Source organism: Mercenaria mercenaria, unplaced genomic scaffold (genome assembly GCF_021730395.1).
Source record: "Mercenaria mercenaria strain notata unplaced genomic scaffold, MADL_Memer_1 contig_757, whole genome shotgun sequence".
Taxonomy (NCBI): domain Eukaryota; kingdom Metazoa; phylum Mollusca; class Bivalvia; order Venerida; family Veneridae; genus Mercenaria; species Mercenaria mercenaria.
The window spans coordinates 20,772-43,937 of record NW_026463656.1 but is presented as its reverse complement, the minus strand read 5'-3'; the positions used below and the strand labels follow the sequence as shown (position 1 = coordinate 43,937).

At 33.8% G+C, this 23,166-nt stretch overlaps 1 protein-coding gene and 1 long non-coding RNA gene across 2 annotated transcripts; both read right to left on the bottom strand.

Moving 5' to 3' along the window:
* Positions 1-365: 365 nt before the first annotated feature.
* On the bottom strand, positions 366-12,364 carry LOC128554800 (sushi, von Willebrand factor type A, EGF and pentraxin domain-containing protein 1-like). The gene is made up of 9 exons (XM_053536112.1): positions 12,193-12,364; positions 11,660-11,839; positions 11,106-11,282; positions 10,578-10,754; positions 10,176-10,352; positions 9,084-9,224; positions 8,512-8,637; positions 1,267-1,392; positions 366-535 (listed from the first exon to the last, which is right to left on the bottom strand). Exons 1-9 carry the CDS (start codon positions 12,239-12,241, stop codon positions 381-383), a joined length of 1,308 nt encoding a protein of 435 aa, XP_053392087.1. The 5' UTR covers positions 12,242-12,364; the 3' UTR covers positions 366-380.
* Positions 12,365-12,736: 372 nt separating this feature from the next.
* Positions 12,737-16,363, bottom strand: LOC128554799 (uncharacterized). The gene is made up of 3 exons (XR_008369699.1): positions 16,236-16,363; positions 15,186-15,365; positions 12,737-12,907 (listed from the first exon to the last, which is right to left on the bottom strand). It is a non-coding gene; the product is annotated as an uncharacterized LOC128554799 (long non-coding RNA).
* Positions 16,364-23,166: the final 6,803 nt, after the last annotated feature.

Sequence of the window (23,166 nt, the reverse complement as noted above, 5' to 3'; positions counted from 1 at the left end):
TTTATGTTCTGTATAAACTTGATTGAGGACAACCCCAAATACCTAAGACGAAGTTTTGTGACGATCAACCAAGTACTTATCGAGAAGAAACTATTAAAATTATAGTTCTAGTAATACCTGTTGAGAACTCTATCGAACTGTGAAGCGGAACAATTTGAACAGTGTTTGAATGAAAGAATTAGCCAAGGCGCTAGTGATCACGTTTGATTATAATAAATCAAATAATTCGTGAGAAGAACTGGTTTAAATGTTTTCCGAAAACATGAAAAATTTTAACATTTACTAAGCGGTAAAAAAGCAAAAACGTTAGCTTCTAGACGGAAAATCGCTTTATAGTATTCAAAACAATTGGTCACGCTTATTTTAACTAAGAAATGCTGCTACGTATATTCAGGAAGTTCCGAAGAAAATACCCTGTAAGAGTTGTATTCCACTCCGAAGTATGGAAATCTGTTATGAATAGGTTTTGCGTCTATCAGTTGATCTTCTCCTCTGAAGCGAGTTACAACCGTCTCCAGGTGTATAATGACATTTTCTGGGGAAAAAGAAAGGACTTCCACCGATAAAGTTTTGAGACAAAAGGTTACATAATATTACTGCAAATTCAGTCATATTAGAAACCCTTATGAATATCAAAAAAAAAAAGCTTGTGTTTTTTCTGCATACGTCAAAAATACATGTAGCGTCGTCCGACATTTCATAAAATGCTTTCTCTTGATCTTGTGAATATTTGTTTTAAAGATTATTTTTTGAGTTCCAGACAATGTTTATTCAAAGAAATACGTATTCTTAAAATGTACTAAGAAAATTGTCCAAAGCGACACTGCAAATTTTCATTTAAGGTTGAAAGCGAGTTATTATCTTTATAATAACCTACGACCCCCTCACACATTACCTTATCCCCTTCCACTTGTTGGCTTCAGTTACATGTATTTCTTTAAAGTGTTTCATGTTTCATAGTATACATGCCCCCACTCGCCCCCACCCCCCAAATTAACCCTCAATCGTTTTATCTTTAACACCACTCTCTATATTTTACTATCTTGTGCTTTCATGTTCTTTTCTTTCTTTATATTGATATTCACTTGCCCTCTCACACCCCGAAATGGCAACCTGAAAGACAGTCACCATTCCAGACTGTGCTTTTGTTTTAAGTTTTCGTCTTTGCCGTCGAGTTCCGTGTTTGCTGACTACTTTGTTATATTTGTTTTACATATTTACCCACTGTTTATGAGAAAACAATATAAAACTGGAAAGAGACCATACCGTAACAATGTATTTTCGGATCTCCTTTAGGGAATTTAGGATCGCATGTGCAGTTGTAGCCTCCATCATAGTTTTCACAAGAAGCTAGAACACCACAAGTGGTATTATCCAAGCATTCATTTATATCTGTAATTTAAAAGGAAAACAGAAGTTGTAAAGACAAAGCTTACTATTGTATTGAAATTATTCAGAGGTTTGTCTGGATAAGCCAATATATCATTTTTATGAATAGCTCTTTTAAAACAAATTTACTTGTCACAAAATCGCTACTGACAGATGTTTGATAACATATATGTTATCTCGTGTTTCTTGCTCTTGATGAGATACTAAAATCTTTAAGGCGATTCTCTGGCAGCAAAGAATGATATCAAGTAAAAATTAGTACTCTCTGTTTGATTGAGTTAGATTATAAGAGGTAACTGATAGTACTACACCCCCTTGTCCCCTAGCACTGGCACAGAGGATCAGAAGTAATAAATAACAACATTAAGTATAGGTCCGACTTTATGGCCGTCATGTTGCTGTAATGATAGTAAAACAAATTGTTTCTTAGTGTAATCATCAAGATAAATCTCTTTTATTCAGAAACACTGATTGGATTCCATTACCCAAAGGGGCCAGTAACCGATTACGATGACATATTTCCATAATTTCTAAAATGTCTGTTGTGTACTGTTTCAGTATGCAATTTTAATTGCTCTTTTTGCGGTTATTCCGATTATACAAAAATGTAGAAGTCGAGTTATTATTTTATGGTAACCTTTTTCACATTTAATGCGCACCACTCAAAGAATTTCTCATCTGATAATATGGAAAAACAAATTCATTTACGTACGCTACTTTGTAACCCTTACCCTGCTAAATTGCTATAATGAACTTTTCCATCTTTCCATTTGGACAGTACCATTTACTGTTAAAAGGGGTGCTTACCATAAAGATACTGACTGAATGGCGAACAGTGCAGATTATGACCAGACTGTGCGGATGTGCAGGCTGATCTTGGTCTGCACTGATCGCCAGCAGCCTTAAGTCTAAACCATTAAAACAATGTAATATTTAGCTGAGCGTTTTTTCGTTAATACAGCAGACTTCTTTTGCGAGGTGTGTATCAGATACTGTCCGGCAAGCTGTATAGATGGGAACTGACCCAATCATTCGGCATTGTGTATTTCTGTTCTCAAATATGTATGAACTTTTACCAGTCATCGTTGTTCTATTAGTGTTACACGCTACATATGCTATTTATATAACACCTGTTACTTGATATACATTTTGAAATAATTATGATATGTATGTTTTGCTCTTGAATACTAGATGAACTAAAACAATCTAGCTATCTACCTAAACAGAACTATTAATTGTTTTCAGCTAAAAGCAAATATTAGTATGCCACAAAAATGGCTTCTTATAAGTCATTAATTTGCACTAGTATAATGAAAACATCTTGAGTCTAGGAGCAGAGACCTCAAAATGGATTCTTATTCAACCCATCTGGTAGAAAATTTCCAGTGGTACTTTTGAATAATACAGACATTCAGGCTTCGAAAAAAGGTGGATGCCAGATCTGAAAGTAGTGCAGATTTTCTTTAACAGGGGCAATAACTCATGCATCCAAACTGATATATGAAGGCTATTGACATTCTATGTTGAAATGTGATTTTTTTGTTTATGGGTGTAGTGACAAATATTTGCATGGATGTCATTCATTTGATAATGTACATCGAATAGAAATACAAAACAGACAGGTTTGAGGTCAAGGTCAAGGTCATTTCAAGGTCAAAATATATAAAAGCTAAAAGTTAATATTTCTTGTCTACCGTTCTTATTAAATCAGATGTTTTGAATTCAATTTGGTTATTAAAGTAAAAGAGGGGTCGGCTAACACATATTCTGTCATTATAAGTTCTGTTTTTATTCAAAATATTATGACTTAGAGAAAATTGCCGCTTTACGCACTTGCATAATGCCCGAGATGAGTTTGACATTGGTAAATTGCTGCTTTGCTGATCATGATAATTCTTGATACTAAAATATGACTGATTGTTTTCTAATGGTTTAAGGAATTGTTAGTATAAATATTTCTATCAACTTTATATTATTATACACATGTACAATGTCTCCTTAGTGGACAAAATACTGACCGCTTTAAGGTCAGGGTCAATTAAGTTCAAACAAAAATACCTCTAAATTTCATATTTTGTATCAAATGTTCATATTATAATGAATATACTGTACATTGTATTTTGGCCCATATGTCATAGGATATAATCTCGGCATATATTCATTCAATAAAGTAATATCTTCGACTAGGCTTATTAAAAATTTGAAATACATCATCAATTTCACAAAATGATACAGCGCATTTTTCAATTAGGCAGCCATAATTTTGTTTCCACTTATCATTTCATGTTGGAATATGTTTAACGTTTATTTCATATTGTTTAACAAGATTGTTACACAAATATTTATATCTAGTAGTGCTTACATAGCATTTTCGTGCAATGCTGACCATTCAAACGTCAAGGTCATAGTACAACAACTCCTTAGAATTTGAATTTCCACTTTTGTCTAGAAACTGGATAGATGGGTGTTATTTCTCTATCAAAGAAGATGATTTCTATTGATGAATAGCAAATACATAGACATTCAAATTAGGGCTGAATGTCGGAATCACAAGCTCTGTAATGTTTTGTTACAGCAATATTTTCGAACCCCACACACCTGAAACCAATTGTAAAGTTCAGAGTTGTATTTCTTCTTCCTTTTTGATAACATAATGTTTCCACTGGGAAACATCTGATGATATACGACTTCTATATTTCAATAGGTAGTATCGCACCCATTGAAGTGTTGTGATTTGAGTTGCAAAACCAGACATATGGAGGGAAGCTGGTTAATATATGGTTGATACAGTTTTGTATAAATGTGATTTTATCAACCTTTTGGATACAAATAGTCTTTATTTGCAACTGCTTAAAGTGGAGTAATGAGTATGTGGCAACATAAGTAGAACACGCAATGATATATGCCAAATAATGTATGTTTGGTTTAAACATTCTCATGTCAACAGTTGTATACAATTGTGTTACATACCCATATTAAACTAGGAATATTAGGGAAATGGTGAGTATCCCATAGAGCCTTGGATGGCTGTATTATGTAGTGGAGGGTGCCTTATAGGGCATTGGGTAGCTGTACTCTGTGGTAGTAAGTACCCATACAGCCTCGAATGTTTGTACTTTGCAGTGATGTATACCCTATAGGGCCTTGGATGGCTGTACTTGGTGGTAATGAATGCCCCATAGGATCTGGTATGGCTGTACCCAGAAATGGTGAGAACGTCTAAGTGCCTGATATAGCTGTAGTTGTAGTGAGTATCGCATATGGCATTAATGGATGGATGTACTCTGTGGTAGTTAGTATCCAGTATGATCTAGTATGGATGTTCTCAGTGTCGATGTGTCCCCATTAATGTCTGTCTGGATTGACTATTGTCCATGGTGGTGAATACACCGTAGGGCCTCGAATGCCTGTACATTACAGTGATGAATACACAACAGGACATGGAATGGCTGTAAATAGAGGTAATATCATTACCTCATGGGACCTGGTGTGTCTGCACTCAGAGATGGCGAGAACCCCTTAAGGCCTGATGTGCCTGTACTTGGCAGTGATGAGTACATCGTAGGGCCTGGGATGGCTGAATTATGGGGTGATGAGTACCCTATAGGGCCGTGGATGGATGTTTCCATAAAAAATACTGCCCTGTATAGCTAGTAACAGTGGTTGTTCTTGAAATTCCATAGGGTCTGGGAATTATATTTTATACTTAGATTCATTAATATTTTACAGCATAACATGTACTAGATTAATTTGATTGTTAGGGTTTTAAGGCACACAAACACATTATAAGTTATATGGCACCTAACAGGAAAAATGATTTTGGTTCCATATGTTATATATTTCGATCTAAAATAGCACATGGAACTAAAACCTCCACATCTGCTGGTGTCAAGAGTTGCATTGACTCCAAGCGTTCAGACTTATTTAGCCTTATACGATGCGCCCAAGGACCGGGCGGTGGTTGCCATTATTTGCCCTCCTACGGAAACCATCTACATCTACATTATACTCCCTAGCATTAAATTTTGATAACGAATATAATAAGGAGGCGCGGGTTAGTAAAACAGTGTCAGTTCTATTCTTAAGTGCAATCTAAGCCCCTGTTTGAAAGCCTTGAGGGTTGGGCTAGATTTGACCATGTAGGGTAGACTATTCCAGTACTTAACTACTTAACTATCCGTGGAAAAATGAATTCGAGACTGGGGAATAAGGAAGGTCAAATTTCTGGTGGGAGTGAGAAGATTATGATTACATAGACTAGCTGGTGATTGAATTTATATAGCCTTACAAGGGAGTTTTGGGTACTGCGATGGGCAAAGGTATTCTATTGTAGGTTATAGGCTATATGGAGAATAGTCGTTTAACCCCCAACCACATTTGAAAGTTTGCTGTTTTTTTATTTAGACAAATAAATGGACAAATATTCAACAAATACATGAACAAATAGTATTTTTCGATTCTGCAAGAACCTTCTGACCAAACTGAAAACAAGTTCTAAAAAGAAGATGAATAAGGGGATTGTCTGCACTATTAAATCTGTACAACAGTGTTATTCAGTAATTTGAAATAAAACTTTATATTCATTAAAAAAATGACCGAAACAATGTCCATTATGTCTGCCATATTGGACAATACATTGAATCAATTTGTGTGATCAATGATAATTTTCAAAATTTTGATACTCCCAGTTAAAGCTAGAGCATCGCTATCACTGACATAATTAATATCCTGCCCAGCCGAGTCCAAGGGCACGCAACTCTGCAATGCGTTGACCGACACGCACAAAAATTGTGTCGTGCGCACTTCTACACTTTATTATGACTACATTTCATCCCAGTATCTGAAGAAATGTGGACGACGTTTGCTCAACAACATTGTACACTTTCTTCCGGACAGACAGATCAACCAACCGACAGACAGACATGATGACTCTAATATACACCCTCTAAAACTTTGTTTTCGGGAGTATAAATATTACTTTTAATCAATGAATATACCCTAAGAGTATAACATATGGCATATTTGCCAAAATACAATGTACAGCATGATCATTATATATGTAATATTAGAGCATTTGAGACAAAATATGGAATTTACATGTATTTTTGTTTCAACTTAACTGACATTGACCTTAAAGCGGTCAGTATTATGTCCACTAAGGAGATATTGTATAATAATATAAAGTTGATAGTAATATTTGTACTAACAATTACTTAAACCATTAGAAAACAACAGTCTTATTTGAATATCAAGAACTATTATGATCAGCGAAGCAGCAATTTACCAATGTTAAACTCATCTCGGCCGTCATGCAAGTGCAAAAAGCGGCAATTTTCTCTAAGTCATAATATTTTGAATAAAAACAGAACTTATAATGACAGAATATGTGTTAGCCGACACCTCTTTCACTTTCATAACCAAATTGAATTCTAAACATCTGTTTAAATAAGAAAGGTAGACAAGAAATATTAATTTTTAGCTATTTTTTATATGTTGACCTTGAAATGACCTTGACCTTTACCTCAAACTGGTCTGTGTCTATGTATATATGATGTACATTATCAAATGAATGATATCCATGCAAATATTTGTCACCACACCCATAAACAAAAAAATCACATTTCAACATAGAATGTCAATAGTATTCATAATCAGTTTGGAAGCATGAGTTATTGCCCCTGTTAAAAAAATCTGCACCACTTTCAGATCTGGCATCCACCGTTTTTCAAAGCCTGAATGTCTATACTATTCAAAAATACCATTGGAATATTTCTACCAGATGGGTTGAATAAGAATCCCTTTTAAGCTCCTTTTAAAATGCGGCTCCTAGACTATTTCATACATAGCATTAAACTTATCAAAATAAACAAATACATATTAATCATAAAAGTTCGCAGGTCTCTAAATAAGTTTCTAGAGACGGCTGTATATCAAGTTTATACGAAGTGTATAATGCTTTTTTTTTAAACATAAATAAGTTACATTTGAAACAAATACAATACAATACACATGTATATTGAATTGTAGAATGTTACTGGTTCTGTCTTTACACATTTCAAGTCTATAAGTAAATCAGAAGGTAAGTAAGTAAATAAGTAAGTAAGAAAGTTAGTTAGTTATTTAGATAGATTTTTAGTTAGTTAGCAAGTTAGCTAGGTGGCTAGCGAGTTAGCCAGTTACATATATACTTACTAATAGTTAATTCAAGTATTTACTTATTTGGTTACAAAGTTAGTTTCATTTAGTTTGTTGCTTGGCTGGTTGATTGGTTAGTTAGTTAGTTAGTTAGTGTGCAGACTCAGACCTAATATTTCAAGAAACTGTATGGTTTCGGTTTTAAGTTATTGATATGCACAATAGTACAATAGTTTTATTTCATTTTATTGCAAACGAATTAAAACATGTTTAAAATATATGTTTACACCTCAAACATAGCACAAACATTAATTTTATGTTTGAAAAGTATGAACCGTACAAATCTATAGAAATAAAAAAAACAAGAGCACTACAATGCGGAGCAATATACACCCGAAGGTATGACCTTTGACCACCAAGTGTGACTTGACCTTGAAGCGAGTGATCCGAAACATGCACTCTGCACGTCGTCTTGATGTGTTGAACATTTGTGCCAAGTTTCTTTAAAATTATTCAAGAGTTACAGAGCGGACACGAAATAAATTCATATGACCTTTGACCCCAAAATGTGACACTGACCTTGAAGCAAGGCTTACATGTGCTCTGCAGGTTGTCTTGATGTGGTGAACATTTATGTCAAATTTCTTTAAAATCTTTGAAAGGGTTCAAGAGTTACAGAGCGGACACGAAATTGCTAACGAACGGATAGACGCTCCCACATAGGGTATTCATGTGGTTACCCTTTTGTTCTCTCTATTGTTCTTTTAGCCACGTAAAAGAAAATTAGCCACATAAAAGCCTTTCTGAATGAATGACATCAAAGAAAAAGTACAGTTATCTATTGATCCCATAGCCACTTAAGTATGCATATGTAGGCTCGAACAGACGGACACCGGCGTCATAACATAATACGGCCCTTCGGGTATTTTATAAAGGGACACAAGATTCAGACATCAGACGATATTCAATTAACCGGAAACTGTTTACCTGTACTGCAGTTTTTGTCAGTCCAGCCGTCGTCACATAGACACAGAAACCCTCCGGGATAGTTAATACACTGGGATCCTTTCTTGTTACAGGGGTTTGTCTTGTCGTTGGCACATTCGTTGATATCTATACGGGTATACATATCTTATTTAATTTTTATTTTTATGACGACAAGAATATGATAGCATAGTAGCTCGTACATGTAGCTCCCAAGTAAAATTGTAAAGTATTGTAGTCCCTCTAACAGGTATGATAACCCTTAATCCAGTTTTAAATAAAAAATACTATAGGACCATCATATTAAAATGAAAAAGAGATATATTCACCAATTGGGACTATTTAATGTTTCCAACAGAAATACTGTGTCGTTATGACATTGAACGTTGCACGTGACATTGCGGTGACATTGCGGTGATAAAATATATCAAAAATGGCTAAAGCAATATTGCAAAGACAGAAAATAGATATATCATTATTTTAATTTAACAGTGTTTTACCGGTGAAAATATTGCCTGCAGTGTTACAAGGTGGAAGATAGTTCATAAATAAACAAATCAAACGAAAGATTCTACCTTGACATTCAATTCCTACTTCCCCATTCTTAGAGATATCATCAAAGCCATCATCGCACTTGCACTTGTATGACCCATTGGTGTTCGTGCACTGTGCACGCCTATGGCACCTTGCTGTATATCGATCACATTCGTCAATATCTGCAAATATATCATCAAGTAATTTGATATGTTACGTGCAAGCATGTACGCTACTTACATGTAAGGTATCCGATCCATAAATAAGTAAGTTCTATATGAAAGGGCTTTATTGAGGATATTTGTTGTGTTTGTTTTGAGTGAATACGGAATATATCTCACTGATGTGAGAAAATTTTAAATATTTTCATGAGCGCGTAGCGCGAGTGAAAATGTGAAAATTTTCTCACTATGAGGTGAGATATTCTATATTCACGAAAAACAAACAAATTATATAAATTTCTGGAGACACAGATTTAATTTGTGATTCAACTGAAGATTTACAAAAGACTAACACTTGGACAAAAGCTAGGACAATGTTAAATGTGGAATTTCTTTGATTGTTCATGTGTATCATGTGTGTCATGTATGTCTTAACCAATACTTAATATAACATAACTAGCAGTGCTTAAATCATCACAACGGTATTATGTTGACGTCACGTCGACGTGACACTTAGCGCCATGTATCTAGAAATAGCACTTTCAAACGTAATGTCACATTGCACAATAGTCTGACTTGCTTAATTTACACACATACAGATTTGGTTATTCGCTTTGCGGAATATTTCACCATATTTTCACCTAGATTCAACTCTTCCGCAAGACGAGTTACCATTTTCGGTTTTGGCGTGAACAAACAAAGAAGCGTGATGACCTTCCATCTGGTGCCATGCATGCGCGAAGAAACAAATCTATCTCATTTGATCTAAATTTTACAATAAAAGACATATAAGAATCAGAATAACTTATAACAAAACCGTATTTGAACACTTTTTTATACACTCGGGCAGTTAAACGTCGTTCGAAATATTTTCACGAGGGCGCAGCAGTGCATAAATAGTTTTAAAACACAGTTTTGCTATAATTCATTTCTTAAATAAAGTTTAAATCAAAATGATATATTATCAAATACCATTGCACTTCGGTGGCAGACTACTCCATTTTCCAGATGAATTACATGTAATTAACGTGACATCAGCTGTTTCGAAGCCGGAATTGCATTTGTAGGTTACAGTATGATTGAAAACCGTCAACTGTCTTGCATCTAGCGAGTACTTTCCATTGGTTGTTTGGTTTGGTTTTCCACAGTCTTGTGAAATACGAGATAAGGTAAGCAAAATACAAATACTGTTACATGTTACCCATTAAATATTGTCGAATTTACTTAAAAAAAGCCCTTTGAGATTTATTTTCCGTTTCTGCAAAAAGATAATAATGATATACATATCTATCAGGTAAAATGCAAAGTTTAATTGAATTGCAATTACATTTTAACATTTGAGTAGTTTAATTTAGTAAGACATTTGTCACATACCTTTTATACTGCATGTAGGCGATGTTATATTCCAAGAACTACTAGCTTGACAAATGGCATGTCTTTCGCCTTCCAAATCGTAACCAGTGTTGCAAGAAAATGTTACAACAGACTCGAAAGTTGTTCCTTTTGGTGTGTCAACGCTACCGTTACCAGGCTGGACTGGAGAACCACAATCTAATCAAAAGAAGCCGACTGTTTTATCTTAACACACATCAGTATAACATACATATATATTTGTGTGTTGAATGTATAGCATTAAAAGACACAGACATGATTCAAAATATTGATTATTGGCTTCATTATAAGTATATGTGTAAATAAAATACATATAAACCATTTATTTAGAATTCCACCAATCTACGACATTCTTTATTGAAAGTCTTGGGTTTTGGACATGCTAATAATATGCCTTATTGTTTCAGTATCTCTGACTTGCGTTGAGAGTAAAGGGTTTAAAATCTCGAATGTATCAAAAGGGAAATAACAAAACAGATTATACAATTAAGGGACCGTGAGACAGACTACCATTTATTTTGCATTCCACGCTATGATTCTTCCAATGTCCTGTTTCTGTACATGTAGTACTGTTGTCTCCATTTAACGTGTAACCGGTGTTACATTTGTACTTTCCTACTGACTGGTATGTTGTGCCATTCGACATGTTAACTCTTCCATTGTGTAGATGGCTCAGGTTCCCGCAATCTGTATCAGTGGGCAAAGGAGCATGTTGACAATCATGAAGGAATTTAATTGACCACCGAGTTTTACTGATTTTGTACACATTTATAATGCCTATTCATATGTTATCCCAGAAGTTAAAAAAAAGAAATATGTAATTAGAATGCACATTTTAAAGGTCTATTCTTATAGAAATTTATTTACAAGTTTTATTATTTGTGAACTGCCTAGCTAATGTTCATATATCAATGATTCGGATCTTCCATCTATTTTCATGCACAAACTAGAACAAAGTTGTTACGGGTTTTTATGTCTATATAACGAGAAGATAATCTTGAAAATTATTCATTACACACAAAAAAATCAACGGATTTCAGTTGCAAATGTAAATGAATTCTTACTTTTTATTTCACAATGTGTGGTGTTGCCGCTCCAATTTCCTGATGCTTCACACTGTTTTATATCTGAACCATTTACCTTATACCCAGGTTGGCAAGTGTATGTAGCACTGGACCCGTACGTTGTCAGATTTCTGGAATAGGTGATCATTCCGTTTTCTGGAGTCGGTAAGTCACCGCAGTCTGCAGATAAGACCGGACTATATCGTTCAATTTTGAGTTTGAATTAGTACGCAGTAATATAAGTACATGAATATATGATATACATGCAGTCATTCAGTATGCCATTAGCGATACACGATCTATAGATACTTATAAATAATACTGGATATATTAACTGATAAATAATTAAATGCAAGGATATACATATGAAAACATAAACAACCGTTATGAAATTTTACATCCTAAAACACATATAATACTTTTATAATGTACGGTACTGTTGCGAAAATATTTTACATGTTACATAATTGATACTGTATGAATAAGAATTCTTATTCTGCAACAATAATTGTAAATTACTTTGAAAAACTAACCTCTAATAATGCAGCTAGGTGACGGCACATCCCATGAACTATTAGCCATGCAAAAGACACTGTTTTTGCCCTTTAAATCAAACCCAGTATTGCAAGCAAATGTTACAACAGATTCATATGTTGTCCCATTCGTAATACTGACGCTACCGTTTCCAGGAATTTTCGGTGGAAAACAATCTAACAATAGAACGAAATTTATTTATCTGTATTGTTTTCCTGACTATAAAGCGAAAAGCTAAAGCTACATAAATTTGAGGTAGAAACGAGCATTTCCCCCATGCATTATTTAAGCGTGCATGGGATTATACGTAAAACAATACAGTTATATTGCTTTTTTTCAAATAAAAAATCAACCCCTGAAAAACTAAAAACATGAGTATTTCAAACAAAGCTTTGTAATCTTATGGGAGCCATTTCTCCAAAACCTGCTACATGAACACACAGAAAACCAGTTACCGGTATCCCTGCTACCTATAGTAAAAAGCTTATCAGTTTTAATTCTTTGAAACTAAAAAAAAGGACAGAATAAAAACAGTACCATTTATTGTGCAGTTCACGTAATGATCGCTCCAATTTCCTGTGGCTGTACATGTCGTAGCGTTATCTCCATTTAATGTGTATCCGATGTTACAACTATACTTGACCACTGATAAGTATGTCGTGCCGTTTGACATGTCTGTTTTTCCGTACAACGGATCTGTAAGGTTTCCACAATCTAAAGCAGAAGGTCACAACAGCATATGAGCAAAATTGAGAAAGCGACAGACACTCCGGCAGAAAATTTTCCTTCGTTGAGAACAATTTATGCGAGCTCACAAGCAATGCACTAGATGTTGATATTGATTATTAGTTTTAAATTTTTCAGATGAAACTTCGGATATCATTTCAATAAAAAGGTGATAAAAAAGAAAAATAATTAACAATTTAGTTTATCCGAGTTGTCACAAATTCAAGCAAAGTTTCAGTTAAAATGCGTAAGAAGTTGTGCCGGACCTACTAGGTAGTTACTCAAAATTTCGACTTTATACTAACTCGAAATTTCGACTTATGTAACTCTAACTCGTACAGTGACCTTTGGGTTTAAGATGGTTCATCTGTCAGTTATCTGAGTTTTCTTGGACTTGCAGAAGTGAAACTGTAAATAAAATCCTTATAGGCTTTAGTAGCCAATTGGTTTAGGATGCTGGCTTCAAATTTCATACACTTCACTGCTGTGGACTTGCTGGGGTCTTTCTTAACCATGAAAAACCGAAAAGTCACCAATGAACTATAAATGTGTGGGTGTGATGTTCACCTCGATCCCCAAAAACACCATAGATAAATTATTTGATAGTCTTTGCTCAGCAGATGACTTTAGCTATCATGAAGTAAAAGGCCAAGTTCACCACATACTTAGTAACTAGGGTACCTCTGATAGGCTAGATCATACTGTAAAATCATTATACCCCCACAAACGAAGTTGGTGGATAAATAGAATTGAGCTTGTCTGACGGTCTGTGGATGGGTCGGTCGGTCCGTTCTAACCCAACATTTCGAGTATTAAGTAAGCCGAAATTTATTTAGAGTCAATTAAGACGAAATTTCGAGTTTCGTAAGTCGAAAAATTCGAGATATCAACTCGAAATTTCGGGATAGTAAGTCGAAATTTCGAGATAAGCATCTCGAATTTTCGTGTTATTAACTCGAAATTTCGAGCTACTTTCTCGAATTTTTGAATTAGTAAATAAATCGTGCCTGGAACTAATGCTTTTCTGTAGGTTCGAAATAAAATATGAAATTTTTTAAAAATTCATTTTTTTGAATATACAAATTAGTTTTAATTACATATGAAAATAAAAGGAAATGATTATTTGAGTTTGTGGCACAATGAATTTAAAACACGTGAATAGTTTGCACATATATGTCGTAGAAAATCTGTTCCGATAGTGGCATTGTGACTGAGAACAGTTTTATTATGAGAAACAATACGAAAATGTAAACGATGGAAACATCTTTTGTGATGAGACTATCTGAAGCTGGCGTTCTTATCGGTTACAAAGACAATCCTTACTGAATGTATTACTTCTAATCCATTATAACATATATTTATGTTCAGTAAGCGCTTAATGCATGTTAAATTTTCAGTTAAAGCATTTTTAACATGGAATTTTACATCCTGGCTTCGCAACATGATAAAATTATTTCATTTTGAGAATAACTTTGATAAACTTTCTTTTCCTGCGGACTTAAACGAATTTGAGACCTACTATCATATATTTGTCAAAGAGTTGAATCAACAATTATGAAATTCTAAACAATTCATTGCAAACGTCCCTCTGCAAAGTTAGTTTTACCTCACTTTGTCTGTCGTGGATAAACAAACAAGATAAAACGTAGATAAAGGCAACCAGAAGCTACATTCAATTTCAAATTTTAAGTTAGATTGTCAAGATAACCCAATAGTTATCAATGTAAATGTAGGAGTAATAATCAAATGGAATTATCAGCCTTTCAAACACTCTCATATTAAAGGAGGATAAGATATTTTTTTTTTAAAAACAAAAATGCACTTTCATATAAAATGGGTCTTTTTTGTTCCTTAAATGAATCTCTACAGAATATACAAAATGTGAAAACTACCATAAATTTTGAATACATTGTATATGTGATTATGTATGACTGAAAACCTTTCACGGATATTTGTTTTATCTTCGAGCAGTTAAGGTTGCTGAACCGATGAAATCGCTTGCCCCTCGCCGATTTGGGGTCAAGCCTTACTTAGGGCTCTTCATATCCATCCAGCTGTTTTACGAAAGGTCGGTTATTTTACCCAGATGCATCCTGTCCCCTCACCACCCGCCATTATGAAATAATGCTCAGAGGGGCAGTTGGGTTCTTCCTCCACGACAAGACGCTGGGAAGTCGCCATATGATACAACATTGTGTTGGTGTAACGTTAAAAACCCAAAAAACGAAAACAAACAAAAAATAATAATACAATCAAATGAAATAACCTTTTATCTGACAAAAAGTTGTGTTGCTGCTCCAATGTCCTGATGCATTACAATATATTGTTTCAGGACCAATCCTGTTATATCCAGGTTTGCAGGAATACGTAGCATTGGAACTATAAGATGTCATATTTCTGGCATATGTGATCACTCCACTGACTGGATCTTGCAAAACACCACAGTCTGCAAAGGAAGTGGAAATTACATGTTTGACAGAACAAAGTAAAATTGTAATGATACAAAAGGGTCACTGAAACTTGACTACTAAGAGTTCTACTAAATAATGTGGTGTTTTCTTTAAAATTGTTTTGAGGTACATTTTCTTACATTATTGGACAACTTTAGTTCTGAAATGGGTTTGTTATCATTATTTAGTTAAAGATCTGATATCATCTAATTAGTAATTTCAATTTTCGTTCATTACTACCCATGTCTGGATAATACATATTATTCTAAAGAACGAAAACAAGCTAAGTAGGTTGAGGAAAATATACATTCTTATGTGATAAGCTCCTTACAAAGCATCCAGGATATCATCAACACCAAAACTATTTCCGTTAGGACTTAGTGCGTAGTGTAAAGGGCAAACGTTCCACAAGAATTTTATACTAAATCACGTTTTATATCATTAAATGAAAAAAGATTCAATATCTTCTCTTCTTGAAACGCATAAGTGGCCTGCTTACTAATAGGCAATGTAAATGCTAATCATAGCGTTTAAGACAAGCATTATTTCGATGGAACTTCATACGTAAATAATTATTATATGCAATGAACTGGCACAACAACTTTATATTGGATGTGTGTATATACTTTTTACATTTACCAGGAAGAAAGATTCACCATGATTGGTCTTAAAATTTATATTTCCTGCAATGACATTGAAGAGATGTATTTTCCTGTAAAATAAACCAGATTACGAGACTGATAGAACCAACTTAGTCAATGTTTTGACAGTGATTTTCAAGCTAAATGAAATGTGCTTCAGTAAATGTTTATTTGGAATGATAATTTTGGCAACAGTTACATTTTAGTTGTTTGTAAGTCACAAACCTTTTATGATACAAATAGGGGATGAAACATTCCATGAACTGTTGGCTTGGCAAGCAGCGTGTTTTGAGCCTTTTAAATCAAATCCGTCATTGCAACTGAAAGTTGCTACAGATCCATATGTTGTTCCATTTCTTTTGTCGACTGTACCATTGCCTGGCCTGTTTGGTTGGTTGCAATCTAATAACAGAATACAAATTCTATTGACTCACAGAAATATCAAAAACAAATATGTAAAAAGATCTCTTGGAAGCATCGAATGCAACCAAGCAGAATTATATCAGACTCGGTTTGATTAATTCTGTTCAAGAGTGGTAATGGAAAGTGCAACGCCCCTTACCCCCCCCCCCCCCCACCCCCCCCGCCCCAGCATCGACTTAAGCGGAACTCTATTATATAGGTTAATGGACTCCATGAGTATATTACAATACTAGATAAACCTCGCTGCAAAATAGTATGGATATGAATAATGTATCTGTCTTATCAATACCCAAATGTAAATTAAAAATCTTAGGTATGCATTACCATTAATTATGCAGCTCACATAATGATCACTCCAGTTTCCAGTTTCTGTACATGTGGTACTGCTGTTGCCGTATATCGTATAGCCGGTGTTACAGTTATACTTTCCAACTGACAAGTAAGTTGTGCTATTTGACATATCAGCCTTTCCATTCGACGGATCTGTTAGATTCCCACAATCTAAAATATTTTTAGAGTTATTAGCTATAACAAACACAATACAATTTTATTGTTCTGTTCTTATATATAAAAATATTAACTCTGAAATTTCACATATTTCAACTAGAATGATGAATAGATTAAATTGCATTTACTGTGACATTTTTCTTGTTATGATAGGTAGAATATTTAATTTAAGTTAAACAAAAATTTCAGAAGAAAGATAATTTCTTCTAACAAACAAGCAGTGTAATTTAGCATTGCATCTATGCTGCCTATTTTTAATGTTACACAATGCTAAGCTGATAATCATTTTACATTTTGCATACAGACAAGCAGTAAAAGATTTAATTTCTAGCAGCATCAACAAACTTCATTTTCAAATTAACCGAATATATGAGAACAATTCTAATGTTTCAATCAGATAAGATCAGAAAACAAGTCCCTGTTACTAATAGTATTAAGAAATTGAAAAGACAAATTTTGACACATGTTAACACTAATTAATTTCCCATAGAAGTTATGAATGAACAAACCTTCATTAATACTCTCTTTCACATCTTTACCTACCTTTAATTTTGCAAACAGGAATTTCGCTCCACTTGCCAGAAGCGTTACATCTTGATAATGATTCACCATTTAGTTGGTATCCATTATTACACATAAATGTTGCTGTGGCATTGTATGTAGTTGCATTACCATTTAAATACACTTCACCATTTAATGGATCATATATCTGCCCACAGTCTAGAACGACAATGGCTGAGTACAATACCGTAATAAAGTTTGTAATGCAAATGTAGCTGTTATTTTTTTACCAAACTGGCGAGAAAATTTAATAACTATTTGTGACAAGATATTACTTAGGGTATTTTCTTTTCGGAAACCAGACAGACTTGAAAGCACTCGGAATTATAGAAAGCTATTTGCTGATTTTCTTATATTTTGAGAATTATGATATTTAGAATTCTACTCTCTTAACACATTACTGACTGTTAAAAATAATTTACGATTATGATATTGAACATTCTTACCTGTAAGTTTATTCTTTTTAAAGTCGTTTTCAGGTCATATAACAATACAATCATTATCGTTGTCGAATACTTTAACTTAAAGCCGACATAAATTCTACAAGATGTAAATAAATTACTCAGTATCACTGTCACAACTCAATTTTGCTACAAAATAAACTGTGTTAATAATACTCTTTATTGTAAACAACGTCCTTACCTTTAATTTTGCATGTCGGAGGTAGATTGTTCCAGCTACCATTAAGATTGCACACAAGTGTATTTGATCCAATTATTTCGAATCCTCTGATACAAGAATATACAGCTACAGAATTCTTACTAGTATTAACGTACCCGTTTGCTGGAGCTGTTACATTAGGACACACTGTTAATAAAGAGATAAGATGTTATGTTCATGTTTTATCGTGTATTAGGCTTAAAACGATTGTTTGTTTCCAGTAACATGCTAAACAAATTAAGGTAGATAGTTCGGTATTTTTGGTGATTATATTGGACTTTTCAGAAAGTATTTAACAAATAATCAAGGCCTTTCAGTGGTTTATCTTGTAATTTACCACGGTTCATCATTCAGATGCGTAGGCATTGAACCACGGGGGCGTTAGCTCGAGTGGTTAAATACCGAAGCATCTGAATGATGAACCGTGGCATATTAGACGATAAACCACAAGAAGGCCTTGATTGTTTTCATTCTGACATGCTCATAGAAATATTTTGATTATTATTCTGGACTTCATTTAATCGAGGAGGAATGAACCGGGCGTCATGCGGAAATTTGACATCATATTTGACGTCAGAAGGCTTTCTTACCGGTCCGCGCGTCAATCGTTGTTTATCGCAGAATATACAGAGCTTGATCTCCTTCTTTGTTTAACTGGTAATCAAATCGAGCCATGTTAGAATTTTGTGTAGAAAATATAAACAATTAAGTGGGGTATGCCTTAAGAGCATCAGTTAGTTGAATACTAACGTAAAAAAAAACATGTTTAAAGCATAAAAAGTGCAGTTTTGCAACTTGAAAAAAAAACTTCGCCAAGGCCATAGAACATTTAGGGTCGTGCCAAGAATTTAGGGAAGGTCGGGATACCGGAAACAAACACTTTTTTGTTAATTTGTGTCTACAATGTTTTGATGAAAAAAGATAAAAGTAATATAAACTATTTATCAGTTGAGTATATATTCAACAGGGGCTTTTACAGATGTAAAGTTCACACCTGTAAAATTCATTTACGTCTATTGTTGAAACAACAATGCATTGCCGGATACTCCTTCACCAATATTTGCGGACGGTTTCGTAATATTACGGGGTATTTGTATCCTGAGAATATCGACATAAACTAAAATAACATTTGTAGTTAACCAATGGCTCGGAAGCGCAGTGATATATGTTTGTTACCATGGGTTCGAATTCAGGTCAGACCATTTCTTCAATCGATGTAATGCTATTGTATCGATATAACTTTTGTTCTCAAAAGATTTTATGAAACAGGATGTAATCAATTGCAGATTAGTAACAGTTGATAGATTTAAGCATTCATTTGTATATCAGTTTCTATTTAATTTCTAGCTTGACTCCTATCATATTAACGAGGTTTTGCAAAATTCAAGTGCAAAAGGGGGATTAACTGAAATATTCAAGTGAGCGTTATGCGTCTTGTACACTGCAGTTCCTCTGATCGTCATCTGTTAAGGTACCATGCTTAATAAAACAATGTTTTGAAAATCGAGTTTAAAACGAAGAATATAACTCAGTAATTATTCAAGCTTGAATTTAAGTTTCAAGGCCTGCACAGTTGGTCTCATTACCTATCGTCAGTAAATCAAGTTTCTTAAAATTCTATTTAATTGTTGCATAGTAATTGTCTTGAGAACAAAAAGTAAAAAAAAAAAATACAAAAATTTAAAAAATCAAACATTTGTAAAACAATTTTTCTACAGCCGCCACACGGCACTTATAAACTGTTAAAAATATCTAAAGGAAGGCCTCTGGAACCATAAATTGTGTCGGTGTGTCGTTAAACAAACAAACTAACAACAAAAAAAACATAAGCAATCATAAAAGTAACACATAGCTAGAAATCTGATTTGTTATTAGTCTTTTTATCATACCATTCAGAGTGCAGCTGGTACTGAACGCACTCCAGCTGCCATTTGACAAACATTCTGTGATACTATCACCATGTAACGTATACCCTGGACTGCATTTAATACTAGCAAAAGATCCGTATGTTGTACCATTGGCTACATCTATGTCTACGTTTGAAAGTTGTTTTGGTATTCTGCAATCTAAAATAGAACCGGAAAAAAATCAGATGGAAATGATAAGGAACTAATAATCGAAATATTCACGAAAAGTGATTACGTTACTTGGAACAAGAACTATTGATTGCTCCTCTGCTAAGGAAGCTGCTGAATTAGACGAACAACATCTAGCACAAAATACCTCACAACGTAATTATATATGAACTCCAATAACATAAAATTATCTGACTAAAAGTAAATATTTGACTGACCACAGACTGAGCTACTGGCATAAATATCAAGAGTGACCACTACTGTTGTTTTGATACCAAGCTTACCTTCATATATCAAACTGATACAACATACTGGACTTTTACCGTCACATACTTGCACCAAAATCAATAAGGGTTATACAATTTTCGGATAAAATATTCTGATTGAAAGTCGGTTCCAGACATTCCCCGGCAATAAGATGCTTCTATAATTAATCGTCCTCACATTTTAATCGCAAACGATAAGCAGTTTAAAGTGTTTGTAATAACATCCTTTAACCTGATGACCTCTTACTAGAAATTATTTTGTGAAGTGTTACAGTCGTCAAATAAATTGCTGGATAAATGTCTGAAGAAAATTTCTATCAGTCTTTCCAATGACATTTCTGCATGTATCATTATTTCGTAAATGATGCCAATACATTGTTTGGAATTGACCAAAGTCAATATCAGAGAACATTTATGTTTAGAAAACTTTTAAATTACATGTTCATAAATATGACAGTCTATTGTTCTTTCAAAAATTAGGACCTTACCGTAAGTTATGAACTATTTACCCATACTACAAGTATTATAGTATATCTATGTTTCATGACTTTGTAGAATCATTACTGGTGCAGTTGAATCAAGTTGCATGATTATAGCTTCAGCTATAGAGTAAAATTAGTGTTTTATTGCTTTAAAATAGCTTAGTTGAAGAACGACTACTTTGTATTAGAGACTGTAATTTGAATGATGTTGAATTCGTGTTAAGAAAATAAATTACCGTATTTAACAAGAGATTTTACAAATATGTTTCAGCAGTTTAATCTAGGATCAATAAATCTACATGCAAGATAAAGAATGTAACAGGAAAATGGATGAAAGCGGATATTTCAAGACATTTCTGACATCATGAAATATGATGGATTTCATTTTTCTGAAAAGTACAATTGCATCAGTTTACAACCTGCAAAACATGCTCTTGTGTTCTGTGATTCAGTCAAAGTGAGTTTTATGGCTTGTGTCATTAACCAAAGAAATTATTATTTTAAGTCCAGTCTTCGCTGTAAGTTTCTATGCTACTTGATCATACCATTACACTAAGTTAGCTAGTATTTAGCCTGTATCCTTTTGTGAACACTTTCCTAGCTAATAACTCGGCTCAGAAATGTTTGTTGTATTATGTTATGAATCCGAGACCCGAAACGCCCTAACAAAGAATCAGGCCAGAAATCTTTCACGCTATAATTTCATTAACTCAAAAATTCTACCGACTATCTTCATACTTTAAACTGATTTCTCATTTGATGCGACAAAAATAAACCATGCCACTCAGTTCGAAGAAAAGTTCAGCGTAGAATATCGAACGAGTAGCATTGTATACAATATTTTGCACCCATTACTGAAGTCTTTTTATCGAAGTCGGGACAAATTTTTTGAATTTTTAAGAATCAACATGAAAGTATGTTTTTTTTTGTGGGCAGCGAAGCATACCCGCAGATTTACCATACAACAAATTTATGTTTTATTTGAAACGGAACAAAAGTAGTTCCATATCCTCCATACATTTTACGTAATTCAAGTCTGTTTTACTTTGAGAAAAGCTTCTGAGATTTAGAAATATTCCGTGTAATCCGGCAAGTTTGTAGCATAGAAATGGGTTTATGGAAACATATATTGCATTAATTCAATAATAGATGTATTATTTTATTTATTTTACATAGAGAAAGATACGAATCTTTCATAATATTCACGAAAACATTTTTTATTTGAACGACATAGGAAAATATTTGCGGCTGTAGCGGAGGGGCGAAAAATTCGCACCCGTTTCCCGAAAATACGAACTTATGCAATTCAATTTGATTATTGTTTACATTCTAGCTGGTTTTTGTTACTGATATATCATTAAATGGTATAAATAATACGAAAGAAACATTATGTTAAACAACTTCGCCTTTTAATCACTAGCAGATTTGCGGTGTTTTGTCCCCAAATATTCACGTATCAGCGTACGATTTTTTCCCGGTAAATTATACTATAGCGGGCTTCGGAAGACTGCAATGAAATCATTTGAGATAATTCAAACTTATTTGGAGATTTTTCAATTTTCAATATTTGCATTTTTAACAAAAACACGCATGTTAATTATGAGGCATATTAATAGCTACCTTAATCTACAGCTGAAAACATGACTGAATGCAACTTGAAGGTCATAATGTATGCTGATAATGGATGCACTAGTAGTTGTTTTAATTGTTTTGAAAATTGAATTTAAACATTTTAATTTCATTGTGAATTTTCTTTTATCGTTGATTTTAGTTTAGGAACTGTTCAGAAATTTCTTTAATCTATGTAATTCATGTGTAATATAATATTCATAGCCTGTTTTACCAAGATGAGATGTCATTTGAATTTATTTTTTTTAAATCCCTTGTCAAGGTCACAGGGGTCTGAACATAGGAAACCGTTTCTGATCACTAACTTGAGAACCACTTGGCCCAGAATGTTGAAACTTCATAGAATGATTGGACATGCAGTGTAAATTATTCCTATTGCGGTCAACCATTAGTGCCTCTTTGACTTCCGCTCCTATTCTCTATTGACTTCTTGCCTGTTACGACTATGCATTGGTGGAGACAAGGGCTTTTCTGCTAAAACATCTTCTAGTTTTAAAATCAATTGCTCTCCCACCCTACCTCCGAAGGAGGAGGGGTGTATTGTAAATATTAT

Coding starts and splice junctions, on each gene's coding strand:
- LOC128554800 (XM_053536112.1), bottom strand. CDS start 12,241: ATGGCTAATAGTTCATGGGATGTGCCGTCACCTAGCTGCATTATTAGA. Junction 10,353..10,577: donor GCCTACATGCAGTATAAAAG/GTATGTGACAAA, acceptor GTATTTCACAAG/ACTGTGGAAAACCAAACCAA. Junction 536..1,266: donor TCCGAAAATACATTGTTACG/GTATGGTCTCTT, acceptor CTTTTTCCCCAG/AAAATGTCATTATACACCTG.